This window comes from Panthera leo, chromosome E1 (genome assembly GCF_018350215.1).
Source record: "Panthera leo isolate Ple1 chromosome E1, P.leo_Ple1_pat1.1, whole genome shotgun sequence".
NCBI classification, from domain to species: Eukaryota; Metazoa; Chordata; class Mammalia; order Carnivora; family Felidae; genus Panthera; species Panthera leo.
Window position 1 is genome coordinate 27,884,003 of NC_056692.1, and position 17,396 is coordinate 27,901,398.

General features: G+C 36.8%; 1 protein-coding gene across 2 annotated transcripts in view; it reads right to left on the reverse strand.

Annotated features, from left to right (window-relative positions):
- Positions 1–8,510: 8,510 nt before the first annotated feature.
- The window catches only part of RAD51C (RAD51 paralog C), a 37,325-nt gene continuing 28,439 nt past the window's right edge, over positions 8,511–17,396 (reverse strand). For both annotated transcript variants that reach the window (XM_042915302.1, XM_042915301.1), the window contains 2 exons: positions 11,555–11,615; positions 8,511–10,104 (listed from right to left, as the gene is read on the reverse strand). In XM_042915302.1, coding sequence (XP_042771236.1) covers positions 10,015–10,104; positions 11,555–11,615 — 151 coding nt within the window. In that variant the 3' untranslated portion in view covers positions 8,511–10,014. The remainder of the gene's footprint in view (positions 10,105–11,554; positions 11,616–17,396) is intronic.

Genomic DNA, 17,396 nt, shown 5'->3' on the forward strand with positions numbered 1-17,396 from the left:
GACCCAAGGCCACAGCTAACATACAAATAAATTCCAAATGGAAAGTAAAAATTGGAGAATTTAATAATCATGGAGTGAGAGTTTCTAATTAGAACACTCAGAAACAAAATAATGGTAAAAAATGACTATATAAAAATCATATTTCTGGGGTGCTTGGGTGGCTCAGTCGGTTGAGTGTCAGCTCAGGTCATGATCTTGCAGTTCATGGGTTCGAGCCCCGTGTCGGGCTGTGTGCTGACAGCTCGGAGCCTGGAGCCTGCTTCATATTCTGCGTCTCCCTCTCTCCCTGCCTCTAACTCACTCGCATTCTGTCTCTGTCTCTCTCAAAATTAAATAAACATTAAAAAAAAAAAAGAACTCTTGCTGACTCATAAGACCAACCACGCAATGGAAAATGGACAAAAAATATGAACAGTCACTTCATAGAAAAAGAAATAGAGTAACTATGGGCACCTGGCTGGCTCATTTGGTAGAGCATGCAACTCTTGATCTCTTTGTCTTGAGTTCAAGCCCCACGTTGGGCATAGAGCTTACTTTAAAAAAAAAAAAAAAAAAGAGGGGCATCTGGGTGGCTCAGTCAGACAAGTGTCCAACTCTTGACTTCGGCTTAGGTCATGATCTCACAGTTCATGGGTACTAGCTCTGTGTCGGGCACTGTGCTGACAATGCGGAGCCTGCTTGGGGATTCTCTCTCTCCCTCTGTCTCTACCCCTCCCCTTCTCTCTCTCTCTCTCAAAAATAAATAAACTTAAAAAAAAAAAGGAGTAACATTAAAGTAGATGAAAAGATGGATGTCCAACCTCACCTATAAAAAAAGAACAAGAAAAATGTAGTATCACAGTACAAGATGTCATTTTTAAAGTTTATTTATTTATTTTGGGAGAGAGAGAGAGCTCATGAAAGTGGGGAAAGGGTGGGGAAGGGGCAGAAAGAGAATCCCAAGCAGGCTCCACTCTGTCAGCACAGAGCCCCAATATGTAGCTCGAACTCACAAATCCATGAGACCATGACCTGAGCCAAAACCAAGAGTTAAAGTTTAACCGACTGAACCACCCAGGTGACCCTCGTCTTTCTTTTCTGTTTTTCAATTAATTTTTAAAGTAATATTTGCACAAGATTTTATTTTATTTTATTTTATTTTATTTTATTTTATTTTATTTTATTTTATATATAGAGAGACACATGAACAGGGGAGAGGGGCAGAGTGAAAGGAGAGAATCGTAAGCAGGCTCCATGCTCAGCATGGATTCCGACACAGGACTCTATCTGTGGCAGTGTCAATGCAGAGCCTGCTTGGGATTCTGTCTCTCCCCATCTCTGTGCCCCTCCCCCCTCTCAAAAATAAATAAACATTAAAAAAATGATTAAAAATAGAAGCACCCTACAGCACAACAATTGCACTACTAGATAATTATCCGGAGGATACAGGTATGCTGTTTTGAAGGGGCACATGCACCCCAATCTATAGCAGCGCTATTGACAATAGCCAAAGTATGGAGAGAGCCCAAATGTCCATTGACTGATGAATGGATAAAGATGTGGTATACATATACAATGGAGTATTACTTGGCAATCAAAAAGAATGAAATCTTGCCATTTGCAACAGTGTGGATGTAACTAGAGTGTATTAAGCTAAGCAAAATTAGTCAGAGAAAGACAAGTATCATATGACTTCACTCATATGTGTAATTTAAGATGCAACACAGATGAACATAAGGGAAGGAAAACAAAAATAATATAAAAACAGGGAGGGGGACAAAACATAAGAGACTCTTAAATACAGAGAACAAACTGAGGGTTGTTGGAGGGGTTCTGGGTGAGCGAGGTGGGCTAAATGGGCAAGGAGCATTAAGGAGGACACTTGTTGGAATGAGTAGTGGGTGTTGTATGTAGGAGATGGATCACTGGATTCTACTCCTAAAGTCATTATATGGTAACTAATTTGGATGTAAATTACAAAAAAAAAAAAAAAAAAAACCTCCAGAAAAACATTTTTTTCTCGTAAAGAACTGGTATACTTCTTATCATTAGACCAAAAGTTTATGTAATCAATTACGTTTTTCTCTTTGCCTTGGCTTATATGACTTCTTAATACAAATTTCTCTTTGCTACTTTTACCGGTATTAATTTTTAAATTTTAAAATTGGTAGGACATGTTTCCATGAGTCTCAAGCCCTTCTTTTTTTTTTTTTTAAGTTTTTATTTATTCTTTGCACAAGTGCTGGAGGGGTAGAGAGACAGAGAGAACCTCAAGCAGGCTCCCCATCATCAGCACAGAGCCCAATACGAGGACTGAACTAACGAACTGCAAGATCATGATCTGAGCAAAATCAAGAGTTGGATGCTTAACAGTTTGAACCATCCAGACACCCCTCAAGCCCTTCTTAGAGAACCCAAGTTTTATATTCTCATAAAACAGGCTACATATAAAATCATTATCAGAGTAACGGTGTTTAAAAACGCACATCTTCCGTGCGCCTGGGTGGCTCAGTCGGTTAAGCCTCCAACTTTGGCTCAGGTCATGATCTTACAGTTTGTGAGTTTGAAGCATGTGTGGGACTCAGCGCTGACAACTCAGAGTCTAGATAGAGCCTGCCTTAGATTCTGTGTCTCCCTCTCTCTCTCTGCCCTTCCCCCACTCACACTCTGTATCTCTCAAAAATAAGCACTAAAAATTTTTTTAATAATAAAAAAATAAAAATTCACATCTTCTATACATAACGAGAGTCAAATGGATAATGAGAGTCACATGCATAGTTGAAGCACAGAAAGGCCAATGTCAATGGTGAACTAAATCTGAAAACAAAGGATTATACCATGGTCAAAAATACACAAACTCTTGTCAACATGTTTTATGCCAAAATCATTTCTGAGGGAGCACAATGTTCTGTAAATTTTTAACAGTAACAGTAAATTTAGGCACTGACGTTAACTAAAAATACATATTATGAACAGCCAGCCTCTCTTCTGCAACTTAATGTTTTTTTTTAAAGCAATAGAACATTTCAACATTATGTCTCAAAACTGAAATGCAGTGTATTAGAATAAAAATCTTAGTATTATTGATTTTGAAAATTAAAAAAAGTGCAAATGTCAGTATTTTTCATATTTTTAATATTGCTCATTTAAGTGAATATTAATAATGCCTCTACAAAAGGAGAAACCACAAAATATCCAACAATGAATTTACCATCATTTAGACCTGTCTTGTTTTATAAATAAGAGAAAGGCATAAGAAAATAAAGGTGCCAGGGGCGCCTGGGTGGCTCAGTCGGTTGAGCGTCCAACTTCGGCTCAGGTCATGATCTCACAGTTCGTGGGTTCAAGCCCCGCTTCGGGCTCTGTGCTGACAGCTCAGAGCCTGGAGCCTGTTTCAGATTCTGTGTCTCCCTGTCTCTCTGCCCCTCCCCTGTTCGCGCTCTGTCTCTGTCTCAAGAATAAATAAACATTTGAAAAAAAAAAAAAAAACTTAAAAAAAAAGAAAATAAAGGGGCCAGTATTGATACAGCTTATTAATGTCTCAGATGAAATTAGAATGCAGGTCTTCTGACTCTCGGCCTATGTTTTCTCTACCACACTATAACTTATCACTGGTAACTAGATGTAAACATTTTAGTAGGAACATTATTAACAACAAAAACAGTAATTAGAAAATAAAAATAGTTGATCTAAGAAATGAAAGTTAAATTTATTAGGGTTAAAATTTAAGCTAGTAGGAATAGTTTGAAAATATTCCAAAGACAAATCAACTGTCCCAAACTTGATAAGCAATAAAAGTCAATAAAACAAAAAGTGTTAACTCGTATAAATTTATAAACCATTCAATCACTATTAGAAATAACCCAAATGTCCATCAAGAGTTGAATGAATAAACAAAATGTGGTATATACATACAATAGAATATTGTTCAGCCATAAAAATGAAGTTATTACACATGCTACAACATGGATGAACCTTGAAAACATTATGCCAAGTGAAATAAACCAGGCATAAAAGGCAAAATGTTGCATGATTCCACTTATATAAAATACAGGGATGCCTGGATAGCTCAGTCAGTTGAGCCACCAACTCTTGATTTCAGCTCAGGTTGTGATCCCAGGGTCATGGGATCAAGCCCTGAGTCAGGGTTCATGCTGAGCATGGAGCCTAATTAATACTCTTTCTGTCTCTTTCCTCTTTCCCTCACCCCACCTCTCTCTCAAATAAAAATACATAAATTAATAAAAAATAAAAATAAAATGCATACAATAGGCAAATCAGAAATGGAGTAGGTTAGAGATTACCAGGAGCTTGGGGGGAGGCAGTGTGTGGAATGGAAAATTATTGCTTCAAGGGTACAGAGTTTCTGTTTGGGTGATAAAAAGTTTTAGAAATAGGGATGACTATACAACACTGTGCATGCAGTTAATGTCATTGAATTGCACACTTAAAAATGATTAAAATAGCAAATTTTATATCTATTTTATCACAATTTTTAAAAGTAAAAAAAAAAAAAATTGAGTGTGCCTGGCTGGCTCAGTCCACCCAGGCACCCTAGAAAAACAGAATTTATTCTAAATTTTATTTGAAATACTTATTCATTCAACAAGTAGTTGTTAAATGTGTACATGTGTTAAGGCTTTGGATGAATAGAAGAAGGAATTAAAACAGACAAACCATCCTATCCCATCTACCTTACAGAGTTGCTGTGAGGATCAAATTAAATTATGTAAAGGTGTTTCAAAATCATAAGGCACTATGCAAATTCAAGCTAAAAGTTATAATACTTTGGGAAAAAGATACTTTAAAAAAGGATAAATTGTTATAAAATCAGGAAAGAATTAATTTAGAAAAAACCTGCATGTTTGAAATATTGCAGATATATGAATTAAAGGTATTACTGGGATTATCTCTACGGTTTCCTCTAGCAATAAAAGTCTATAATCATTGCATTGAAATGTTAAGCTTCTATCCTGAAAACAAAACAACAAAAGTCATGAGTTAGGGTGTCTGAGCTTTTAATTCTATACCTTATTATATTTTATACCTTTAATAACTTTTTTGAAATAAAATTTATTTTCCAAGTCCATTAGCATGGAAGAAGTTTCTCAAAGAAGAACAAATTCTGAGTTGCTAGTATTTGTTTACTTTCCCCAGAATGAGTACTTTTTAAAGTAGACTTTTAATGGCCTGTGTTGTACTAACTGTGGCCAGGGCATTGCAAAACATGGAATTGCCTTAACAAATATTTTGGAAATAAATGTTTTGTATGTGTGTGTGCAAATATATCAATGTGTATATATGAATTACCAGAAAGAGTGATCATAGCAATGGCATTTAAATGGAGTAAAAGCCGGAGCACCTGGGTGCCTCAGTCCATTGAGTGTCTGACTCTGGATTCCAGCTCAGGGCATGATCTCTTGCACCGTGAGTGCAAAGCCTGCTTGGGATTCTCTCTCTCTCTCTCTCTGCCCCTCCCCTGCTCACCTGCTCTCTCTCAAAATAAAGAAACTTAAAAAAAAAAAAAATCAAAATAAAAAGAGTAAAAGGCAATATACAAGGAACTGTTAGGGTCAGGTGTAAGGCAGGGTAAAGATAAGAGTCAGAAGCTAAAAAATTTTAGCAGTCAAAGGCTTTATTGGAACTAAGGTCTTGGGCGAGGTTCTGTGACTCAGGGAGAGAGAGAGAGAGAGAGAGAGAGGAGTCAGGGAAGTCGTGCCTGGGTGTGGTGGGGCGGGGTGGGGTTTTTAAGCTGCAGCAGTTCCAGGTTTAGGTCCCGGTGGGCCTTTTTCGTGGCAGGTCATGCTGTCGCTTGGTGATTGGTTGACCTTCAATTCTTTCTGGTGCCCCGCTAGGGGCTTTTCGTTGGGTTGCGCTGGCAAGATGGCCGTCTCCTCTACTGTGGTTCCAAGGACATCCTAACAGGAACTATCTTTTCATATCCTTTTATATATATATATATATATATATAGTATGTATATAAAATTTATATATATTTATAAATATATAATTTATACATAATTTATATATATTTATAAATATATAATTTATATATAAATATATATAAGAAATATATAAATATATGTAAATATATAAATATATAATTTATATATATAATATATATGTACATATATTATATATCCTTCATTCCCATGGGAATGACTATGAAAACAGTTAAAAAATGGCAATGTCTGTCTCCGTGCTTTTCAAACTTCAGTGTGTTTATCACCCAAGGACCATTATTTCTTGAATGTTACCAAATGAAGTGAGAGGCTGAATAATGGCTCCCCCAAAACATTTACAACCTAATTCTAATATTTGTGAATGCTAATTTACATGCCAAAAGGGACTTTGCAGACGTGATTAAGGGTCTTGAGATAGGGAAATTATCCTGGATTATCTGACTGGGCTCTAAATGTAATCACAAGTGTCCTTATAAAAGGAAGGCAGGACACAGAGTTGGAAAAAGGCAATTGAGACAGACTGGAAACAGAGAGATTGGAAGATGCTACACTGCTGTCTTTGAAGATGGGCTATGAGCCAAAGAATGCAGGCAGCCTCTAGAAGCTAGAAAAGGCAAGAAAATCGATTTTCCTTAGACCCTCCAGAAGGAACGCAGGCTTGCTGACACCTTGGTTTTAGCCCTGTGAAACTGATTACAGATTCCAGAACTGTAAAATAATAAATCTGTGTTCTTTTAAGGACTTAATCTGTGGTAATTTTTTACAGCAGCAATGAAAAATTAATTCAAATCCTAATTTCAATTTCTTTTTTTAAAATGTTTATTCATTTATTTTTGAGTCAGAGAGAGAGAGAGCGAGCGAGCAGGGGGAGAGGGCAGAGAGAGAATCCCAAACAGGCGTGACACTGTCAGTGTCCCACGCGGGGCTCAAATGCACGAACCGAGAGATCATGACCTGAGGTGAAACCAAGAGTCAGACACTAACCGACTGAACCACCCAGGCACCCCCATACTTTCAATTTCTTTAAAAAAGGAACTTGTATGCTTATTAGAAGCATTGTTTATAACTCTAAAACTACAGTAGTAAAACTCCAAAAAGAACTTTAAAATTATGCACAACCATTAAAAACTATCATAGAAAAATTATGTGGAACACATGAGTATATATTGGACTCTTTAAATTTTTTTTAAATATTTATTTTTGACAGAGACAAAGAATGAGCGGGAGAGGGGCAGAGAGAGAGAGAGACAGACAGACAGACAGACAGAATCCAAAGCAGGCTCCAGGCTCTGAGCTGTCAGCACAGAGCCCAACACAGGCACGAACTCACAGACTGTGAGATCATGACCTGAGCTAAAGTTGGATGCTCAACCAACTGAGCCACCCAGCTGCCCCCATATTAGGCTCTTTAAAAAGCAGGTAAAGATTTTTTAAAAAATTTTACGTGTACACATTTTAAATTTCCTAGATCTCTACAGACCGAGTCGTCATCCCAATATCAATGTGTCAAAGCCCAAACCTCTGTGTGACTATATTTGGAGCTTTGGGAGTTAAATGAGGTCATACAGGTGAAGTCCTAATCTGATAGGACTGGTGGGCTTATAAGAAGATGAAGAGAGTTGGGAACGCAAGCTGGTGCAGCCACTCTGGAAAACAGTATGGAGGTTCCTCAAAAAACTACAAATAGAACTACCCTACGACCCAGCAATTATACTACTAGGCATTTATCCAAGGGATACAGATGTGCTGTTTCAAAGGGACACATGCACCCCCATGTTTATAGCAGCACTATTGACAATAGCTAAAGTATGGAAAGAGCCCAAATGTCCCATCGATGGATGAATGGATAAAGAAGATGTGGTATATATATACAATGAAGTATTACTTGGCAATCAAAAAGAATGAAATCTTGCCATTTGCAACTACATGGATGGAACTGGAGGGTATTATGCTAAGTGAAATTAGTCAGAGAAAGACAAAAATCATGACTTCACTCATGAGGACTTTAAGAGACAAAACAGATGAACATAAGGGAAGGGAAACAAAACTAATATAAAAACAGGGAAGGGGACAAAACAGAAGAGACTCATAAATATGGAGAACAAACTGAGGGTTACTGGAGGGGTTGTGGGAGGGGGGATGGGCTAAATGGGTAAGGGGCACTAGGGAATCTACTCCTGAAATCATTGTTTCACTATATGCTAACTAATTTGGGTGTAAATTTTAAAAAATAAAAAATAAAACAAGTTAAAAAAAAGATATAGATATCAATTAAAAATAAAAAAAAAAGATGAAGAGAAAAAGATCTCTCTCTCTCCATGCACATTCACCAAGGAAAGGTCCTGTGAGCACTCAATAAGTAGATGGTTGTCTACAAGCAAGGAAGAGAAGCTTCACCAGAACCAAATATCCGGGCACACTGATCTTGGACTACCAGCCTCTAAAACTGTGAGAGAATTCTGTTGCTTAAGTTTATGGCATTTTGTTATTGCGGCCCAAGCAGACTAAGATTTAAGTATATTATAACTAGAAGAACAGTGATCTTTTTAGCAAAAACAACTTTGAAAGGATATTTACATAAAGTTTATTTATAAAGAGTTGCACACACACAAAAAAGTTACAACCAAAAAGAAATACACGTGGCTTTGTCTATATCCTGGGTTCTATAGTTCTTTACAGTGTTATGATGCTTTATAAAATGAGATTCCTATAGTTCTGCTCCCTAGTAACACTGATATTTATCACTAATAAACCCCTGTCTTGATTTTGTGATTGGAGCATAGAGAATATAAAATGATGGGTAATTTTTTTATAATGACTGCATTAATAAAAATATATGCCTTAAAGACCTCAAAAATAATTATAATCAGTCATCCTACACTCAAATAGTCATTTGAAATTAGTCTTCTATAATTAGGACAACCATATGCCTGATTTGCCTGGGATGGTCCTGGTTTATGTCCAGTGTCCTGATGTGATTGTTAGCAGTGTCTAATTTCATTCTCAAAAAAGTCCTGGCAAACCATAGTTATTCTATGAATAATCAATTACAGAATAACTGTGTTTTTTAAAACTTTATAAATTTAGTGTTCACTCTGGGAGAGGAGGAAATACCAGTTGCCTCTAAAATGTGGACACCATGGTTGTCACAGTACATAATATTCAATTATTTAAATAATTTTCTTCCATTGGGAACCAGAGTAAATTTTGTGAATGAATTGAGAAGTACTAAAAAGAATCAGGTGCCAAAATACTTTTAGATGATTTTAAAACCATTCAAGAATCCAAATTTTTAATTCATACAAACAGTGTTAAGATTATTCAAAGGAAAATGTCAATACATCTAGAATTCTAGAATGGATCACACCGTGTTTCAAAAATATAGAGATAAATAACTGTAAATTTATCAACTTGACTATTCTGGAAGATGTATGTTATAGACAATTTCTATATAGGGTAACAGCTCCAAAGTCCTTCCCTTAACATTATAAAATAACATTAAAAAAATACACAAATGGGTTAGATTTTAGGATTGGGGTGACTAAAATCACATTGGTCATGTAAAGTTTATATCCGACCATTAAAACTGAATACAATAATATGCTGACTCATGGTGCTGGCTTTTCATTACAATAATAAAAACAAGTCATTTTTAAGAATTATGAAAACTACATTTAAAGAGGAGAACAAAATAGGAATGTGAAAAAAATATTTTCTTCCAAGGGTTTTCTAGGCAATTAGCAAAAGAGGAAAAAACAGTCTGAATGGTAAATTCATACTGGCCACATGAGATCAGCTTTCCACATCTGCAAAAATACAATACCTGTATCGTTTCTGCTGAATGTTACTAAAAAAGAAAATGGGGCAAAATATAATTGTAAAACTGCTTTTGAAAAATTCAGAGAATCATACTAATTAAATGTTTTTCACATTCAGTTCCTATGCTCTTGATTCAAACATCCCATAGTGTGTGTTTACATTTTATAATGAGTCTACTACTTTGTATACATTACATCTTACAGCATCAATACATATGTATACTTTAAGATTAGTCTTTGGATTCCTGTTCTTCTCATTCTCGTGACCGTTTCCGGGAATTCAATGAACCTTCTGTTTGCCAAGAACATGCAGGAGCAACAACAGCATCTCTAAATCCCTGAGGCTGGAAGATGAAAAAATATACAAGTATGCTTTAAGAACATCTAAAATAACAACTGGTCTTCCAAATATTTTTAATTGATAAGAGAGCTACTTTACTGAGACAGAAGTTACCAACCACTGTGAATGAAGAAGTTAAACCTCATGAGTACGTGTCCAAACCAGAGCTGTACTAAAGTATTTTATATCTAGAGTATTTTTTATATGTATGCGTGTATTTATTTATACATATATATATATACATATATACACACATACATACAAATTTCAGTGCATTATAAACATATACTCTAAAAGACAATCCTTTTATTTATTTATGTTTATTTTTTAGAGAGAGAGAGAGACAGAGTGTGAGCAGGGGAGGGGCAGAGAGAGAGGGAGACACAGAATCTGAAGCAAGCTCCAGGCTCTGAACTATCAGCACAGAGTCTGATGCAGGGCTCGAACTCATGAACTGCGAGATTATAACCTGAGCGGTGGGACGCTTAACCAACTGAGCCACCCAGGTGTCCCTAAAAGACAATCCTAACAAACTTTATGGTGGCTCTATTGGAAGAGGTAAAAGGAAGTAACAGGTATTAATTACTTAGGTGCTTTACAAATTATTTTCACAACTAAATAAAATTTTCCAGTTAGGATACTTTATTTTAAATTTTAGTGTTTTATTTATTTTTGAGAGAGAGAGAGAGAGAGACAGAGAGAAAGAGCACACATGAGTAGGGGAGAGGCAGAAACAGAGGGAGACAGAATCATAAGCAGGCTCCAGGCTCTGAGCTGTAAGCACAGAGCCTTATGCAGGGCTTGAACCCACGAACTGCGAGATCATGACCTGAACTACAGTTAGATGCTTAACCAATTGAGCCACCCAGGTGCCCCTCCAGTTAGGATACTTTAAATGCACCTAGGCAGTACAAAGACTAAATCGATGATTCAATTTCAGAATCTCTATTTCTGTTTTTGTCCTTAAAAATGAGACACCAAGAATATATTTGGCTCAACACTACTGATAAATATGCATATTTCAGCCAAAAAGAGTGTGTTCTATGATTTTAAATTATAGGAAAATTAACATTTTAAAGCAGGATATATTTGGTGGCTATGATAGATCTATAATATCTACAGACTAAAATGAGTAGTGTTAGTATTTTTTCTTGGAAAATCTTTAGCAACTTTCACTTAAAAAATTTTTAATATCCTGACATTACATATGGCATGGAACACACTAGCCTACAAATAAGTATTTCCTCTGTTCTTAAGAATAAATTTCAGTCCAATTGTGACTAGAATATTCTGTATATATACTACTATTTTGGGGATAATGTTCTAAGCATCAAAAGCTGTCCTCAAATATGCTTGCTGCCTACAGGAGTTAACAGAAGCAATTTGTAAATGCTCTCTTCAGATAATTACTGCCCACCAACACCAAAATTCCACTCTAATCAAATGATACTGACTGTGATTTGAAACAGTACTGTAGATTCCTTCTGGCTTGGTGATTTGCACAATGTTGCCAACCTGCTTAGAGAAAAAGAATAAATATACACAAATACATGATCTTAATTAATTAGTTCAGATGACTGATTTAATAATTTAAATTTAGTTTTTTCCTACAATTCTATTGTTCTCTAAGGACACAGAAAGTAGAAAGCAAAGAAATATCAAAAATACTCCCTTTAATCAATAGCTATATGTATGCACATAATAATTATTTTATATAATAATAGACTTGTTTACCTAAGTGGAATTTTAAGCAATCTAAAAGTCCAATGACTAATTCAAATAATTTTCTATGTGACAAAATACTATTGATGCTTAAGAAAATAATGTGGAAGAAAATATTTAATTAGATGGGAGAACATTAATAATATATTAAGTAAAAGTTATGCTGTATGATCCCACCTTTATGAGTAAGTATGTAAATACACATAGACAGGAAAATTAGAAGACCACAGTCAAAAAGTTAAGCTGTTATTACAGGATAAAAGGAGGTTTTTTGTTTATATTTTTCCAACTTTTTGCAGTCATCATGTATTTTTTGTTATGATAGAAGTATTAACACAATTTCTTGGGATATAAATGAGAAACACATACTCATACCAATACAAATAAACAAGAAAGACACATTCTTTCAAAATGATTGCGTCCAGAAGAATCACTGTCATGACAAGAACAAGGTCTGTTTAGGCAGAATTCAAAAAATTTTTTAGTGTTTATTTATTTTTGAGAGAGAGAGAGAGAGAGAGCAGGGGAGGGGCAGAGAGAGAGGGAGACACAGAATCCGAAGCACCTGAAACAGCCTCCAGGCTCTGAGCTTCAGCACAGAGCCTGACGCGGGGCTCAAACCCACAGACCATGAGATCATGACCTGAGCTGAGGTCGGACACTTAACTGACTGAGTCACCCAGGCACTCCTGTTTAGGTAGAATTTTATTATGTACTATGCAAAGTAATATAAAACTAAAAGTTGAAAGTAGTTAGAAATAAAATTCTAAGTTCTTATTAACTTTGCTCAAATATTGTAACAGCAAACAAATATAAGAAAAGCTTTTATTATTTAAAAAAATTTTTAATTAAGTAAGCTCTCTATGCCCAACTTGGGACTCAAACTCATGACCCCAAGATCAAGAAGCACGGCTCTACAGACTGAGCCAGCCAGGTGCCCTAAGCAAAAACTTTTAAAGTTCCTTTTAAAATCACTTTAAAACTGATATAACTTATTCACAATAGGCAAAAGATAGAAGCAACCCAAGTGTCTGACAGATGAATGGAAACATAAAAAGTGGTTTCTATGCATAATGGAGTATTATTTAGTCTTAAAAGGAAAGGAATTCTTGTCACGTGTTATGATGAACATTGAAAACTATGCTACGTGAAAAAAGGCCAGTCATAATAGGACAAATATTGTATCATTTTACTTATATGAGGTGCCTAGAGTAGTCAAATTCATAGACAGAATGTAGAATAGTGGTTGCCACAAGCTGATGGGAGGGAAGAATAGGGAATCAGTGTTTAATGGGAAGAGTTTCAGTTGGGGAAGAAGGAAAAGCTGTGGAGATGGATGGTGGTGATGACTGCACAATAATGTGAATGTACTTCATGTCACTAAACCGTACACTTAAATGAAAAAAATGATGAATTTTATGATATGTACAATTTACCACAATTTTATTAAAAAAATTTTTTTTAAGTAAGCTCTACGTCCAACATGGGGCTTGAACTCACAACCCCAAAATCAAGAGTGGCATGCTCTACTGACTGAGCCAGGTAGATTTACGACAATTTTTAAAAATGGATAAAACTGCACAAATAGTTTCTAACACAGAGAAAAATCACAAACTCTCAGAGTTAAAAGGTTCATTAATTTCCATACAATATAATGTTGATTTTTCTTTCTTTTTTTTTATTGGCTGCTTGGAGTTTATTTTCCACTTGGTGCAAGGCACAAGGTTACAAGGTATGTCAAGATGCCTTGTGTGTGGCTTAGAAAGTAAAGAGTGGGGTTCTCTCAACTTCCTTTTTGGTGTTTTGCTGTTTTGATATAAAAGAACCCAACTGCTTCTGCTTGCTGCAGCCTACCTAGTCTATGAGGAGGGGAAAGATGGGTAGGGGTTGTGATATGAGCTTAGGGTCTCCTAAAGCCTAGTGGCTGGTAGTGGCCACTCAGGGCTGTGTTGGCTTTGCCAGGCTGGCCACCAAGCTGCTTCCTCATGGTTTCCAGAGCCAAGTCACAGGTGATCGTGCCATTGGAGGCCTGGGGATTCCAACACTGTAGCCATGAACAGGAGAGTAGACTTCCTGAAAAAAGAAGCTTGCTTACCACTGACCCAAGTCAGCCTTGGGGAGACCAGGGTGGTAAGGGATGGCTTCCCCAGGATACTCTGCACTTATGCAGGACCTGTTAACTGGAAGTGGAACGCTGGAGGCACCAGTATTAGTCATGGGTGGCCACGAGCGAGCCACTGGAGAGGATGACTGCCATGCTGTTGCCTGTAGGCTGATGGAAACTTTGGCACCAATCCCTTACGGGCCTTGGTGTGTGATCACAGGTGGCAGGGACAGGGACGCTAGGCCACATAGCCCATGGGAGAGGAAGCCACAGAAGGCCACTCCCTGACCAAGATGCAAGCAGTGTCTAATTTGTTTTCAAAGAAAATTCAAAAAGGACATCTTGGTTTATGATCTGTTACTCTTCAAATTTTGAAACTGCCCCTCCACACAGGCACAATTCAAAAGAGAAGCAATCAGAGATCACAGTCCATTAGCTTAATGTCTTAGGTTTGTACTTTTAGGACAAAAATGGCAGAATCCAAAATGTCATATACTCTGTAACTGCAACTGTATACAAAAATGAAATAATTGCTGAGTAATATGTAATATAAGAATAGCATTAGGGGGGCGCCTGGGTGGCGCAGTCGGTTAAGCGTTCGACTTCAGCCAGGTCACGATCTCGCGGTCCGTGAGTTCGAGCCCCGCGTCAGGCTCTGGGCTGATGGCTCGGAGCCTGGAGCCTGTTTCCGATTCTGTGTCTCCCTCTCTCTCTGCCCCTCCCCCGTTCATGCTCTGTCTCTCTCTGTCCCAAAAATAAATAAAAAACGTTGAAAAAAAAAATTAAAAAAAAAAAAAAAAAGAATAGCATTAGGGACTGAGATTATAAGTTTTTACAATGCTTTAGAGTTGATAATTCTAACTTTAATACAAAATATAACAGAAAAGGGGCGCCTGGGTGGCTCAGTCGGTTAAGCGGCCGACTTCGGCTCAGGTCACGATCTCACGGTCCGTGGGTTCGAGCCCCGCATCGGGCTCTGTGCTGACAGCTCGGAGCCTGGAGCCTGTTTCCGATTCTGTGTCTCCCTCTCTCTGACCCTCCCCCGTTCATGCTCTAAAAAAAAAAAAAAAAAAAAATATATATATATATATATATATATGTATATATATAACAGAAAAATTGGGGCACCTGGCTGGCTCAGTTGGTACAGCATGGGATTCTTTTTTTAATTTTTTAAAACATTTATTTATTTTCGAAAGACCGAAAGATGGCACAAGAACAGACAATCAGATCAATGGAACGGAATAGAGAACCCAGAAATGGACCCACAAACGTATGGCCAACTAATCTTTGACAAAGCAGGAAAGAATCCAATGGAATAAAGATAGTCTCTTCAGCAAGTGGTGCTGGGAAAACTGAACAGCAACATGCAGAAGAATGAACCTGGAACACTTTCTTACACCATACACAAAAAGAAACTCAAAATGGATGAAAGACCTAAACGTTAAGACAAGAAGCCATCAAAATCCTCGAGAAGAAAGCAGGCAAAAACCTCTTTGATCTTGCCCACAGCAACTTCTTACTCAACACGTCTCAGGAGGCAAGGGAAACAAAAGCAAAAATGAACTCTTGGGACCTCATCAAAATAAAAGGCTTCTGCACAGTGAAGGAAACAATCAGCAAAACTAAAAGGCAACCGACAGAAAGGGAGAAGATATTTGCAAATGACATATCAGATAAAGGGTTAGTATCCAAAATCTATAAAGAACTTATCAAACTCAACACCCAAAAAACAAATAATCCAGTGAAGAAATGGGCAAAAGACATGAATAGACACTTCTCCAAGGAACACAACCAGATGGCCAACCGACACATTAAAAAATGCTCCACATCACTCATCATCGGGAAAATACAAATCAAAACCACAATGAGATACCACCTCACACCTGTCAGAATGGCTAACATGAACAACTCAGGCAACAACAGATGTTGGCGAGGATGTGGAGAAAGAGGATCTCTTTTGCATTGCTGGTGGCAATGCAAGCTGGTGCAGCCACTCTAGAAAACAGTATGGAAGTTCCTCAAAAAACTACAAATAGAACTACCCTACGACCCAGCAATTGCACTACTAGGCATTTATCCAAGGGATACAGGTGTGCTGTTTCAAAGGGACACATGCACCCCCACGTTTATAGCAGCACTATTGACAATAGCCAAAGTATGGAAACAGCCCAAATGTCCATCGACGGATGAATGGATAAAGAAGATGTGGTATATATATACAATGAAGTATTACTCGGCAATCAAAAAGAATGAAATCTTGCCATTTGCAACTACATGGATGGAACTGGAGGGTATTATGCTAAGCGAAATTAGTCAGTCAGAGAAAGACAAAAATCATATGGCTTCACTCATATGAGGACTTTAAGAGACAAAACAGATGAACATAAGGGAAGGGAAACAAAACTAATATAAAAACAGGGAGGGGGACAAAACAGAAGAGACTCATAAATATGGAGAACAAACTGAGGGTTACTGGAGGGGTTGTGGGAGGGGGGATGGGCTAAATGGGTTAAGGGGCACTAAGGAATCTACCCCTGAAATCATTGTTTCACTATATGCTAACTAATTTGGATGTAAATTTTAAAAAATAAAATTTAAAATTAAAAAAAAAAAAAAAAGACCGAGAGAAACAGAGCATGAGTGGGGGAGGGGCAGAGAGAGAGAGAGGGAGACACCGAATCTGAAGCAGGCTCCAGCCTCTGAGTTGTCAACACAGAGCCCAATGCAGGGCTCAAACCCATAAACCGTGAGATCGTGACCTGAGCTAAGTCAGACACTTAACCAACTGAGCCACCCAGCCCCCTGAGCATGGGATTCTTGATCTCTGAGTCATGAGTTAGAGGCCCACTTTGGGCAATGAGATTACTTACAAATTAAAAATAAAAGTAAAAAAAAAAAAAAAAAAATATATATATATATATATATATATATATATACACACACAAACACGTACACACACATATGTATGTATACATATGTGTGTGTACATGTATGTATATATACATGTATGTATATATGTATATATGTGTATATATACATGTGTGTGTGTGTGTGTATATATATATAGAGAGAGAGAGAGAGAGAGAAAGAGAGAGAGGTATGGTGTATTTTAACCTGTCTGGTTAAAAAATCATTCTTTTTGATTCAATAAAACAAAAATTAGCTAACCTTCTGAAAAATTATCTAAATCACATCATATCACAATATGTCCAAAAAGATACCCAATACATCTGAATTTTCTGAGAAAATTATTAAAAAGTAAATGAGCTTTTCAGAAGCATTTACATGTTTATTAAAAATCCTAAAGTCAAGTAGGCATTAAATATTCAGGGTGAAAATTTTCCTCTAATTTCTAGGTAAAAATAAAATTTTATATTTCATATCTGCATCTCAAGAGATCTTTTTAAACAAACTAAACCAAAGAATCACTTGGCTCATGGCCCCAGCTATGATGAAGCTTAACATAT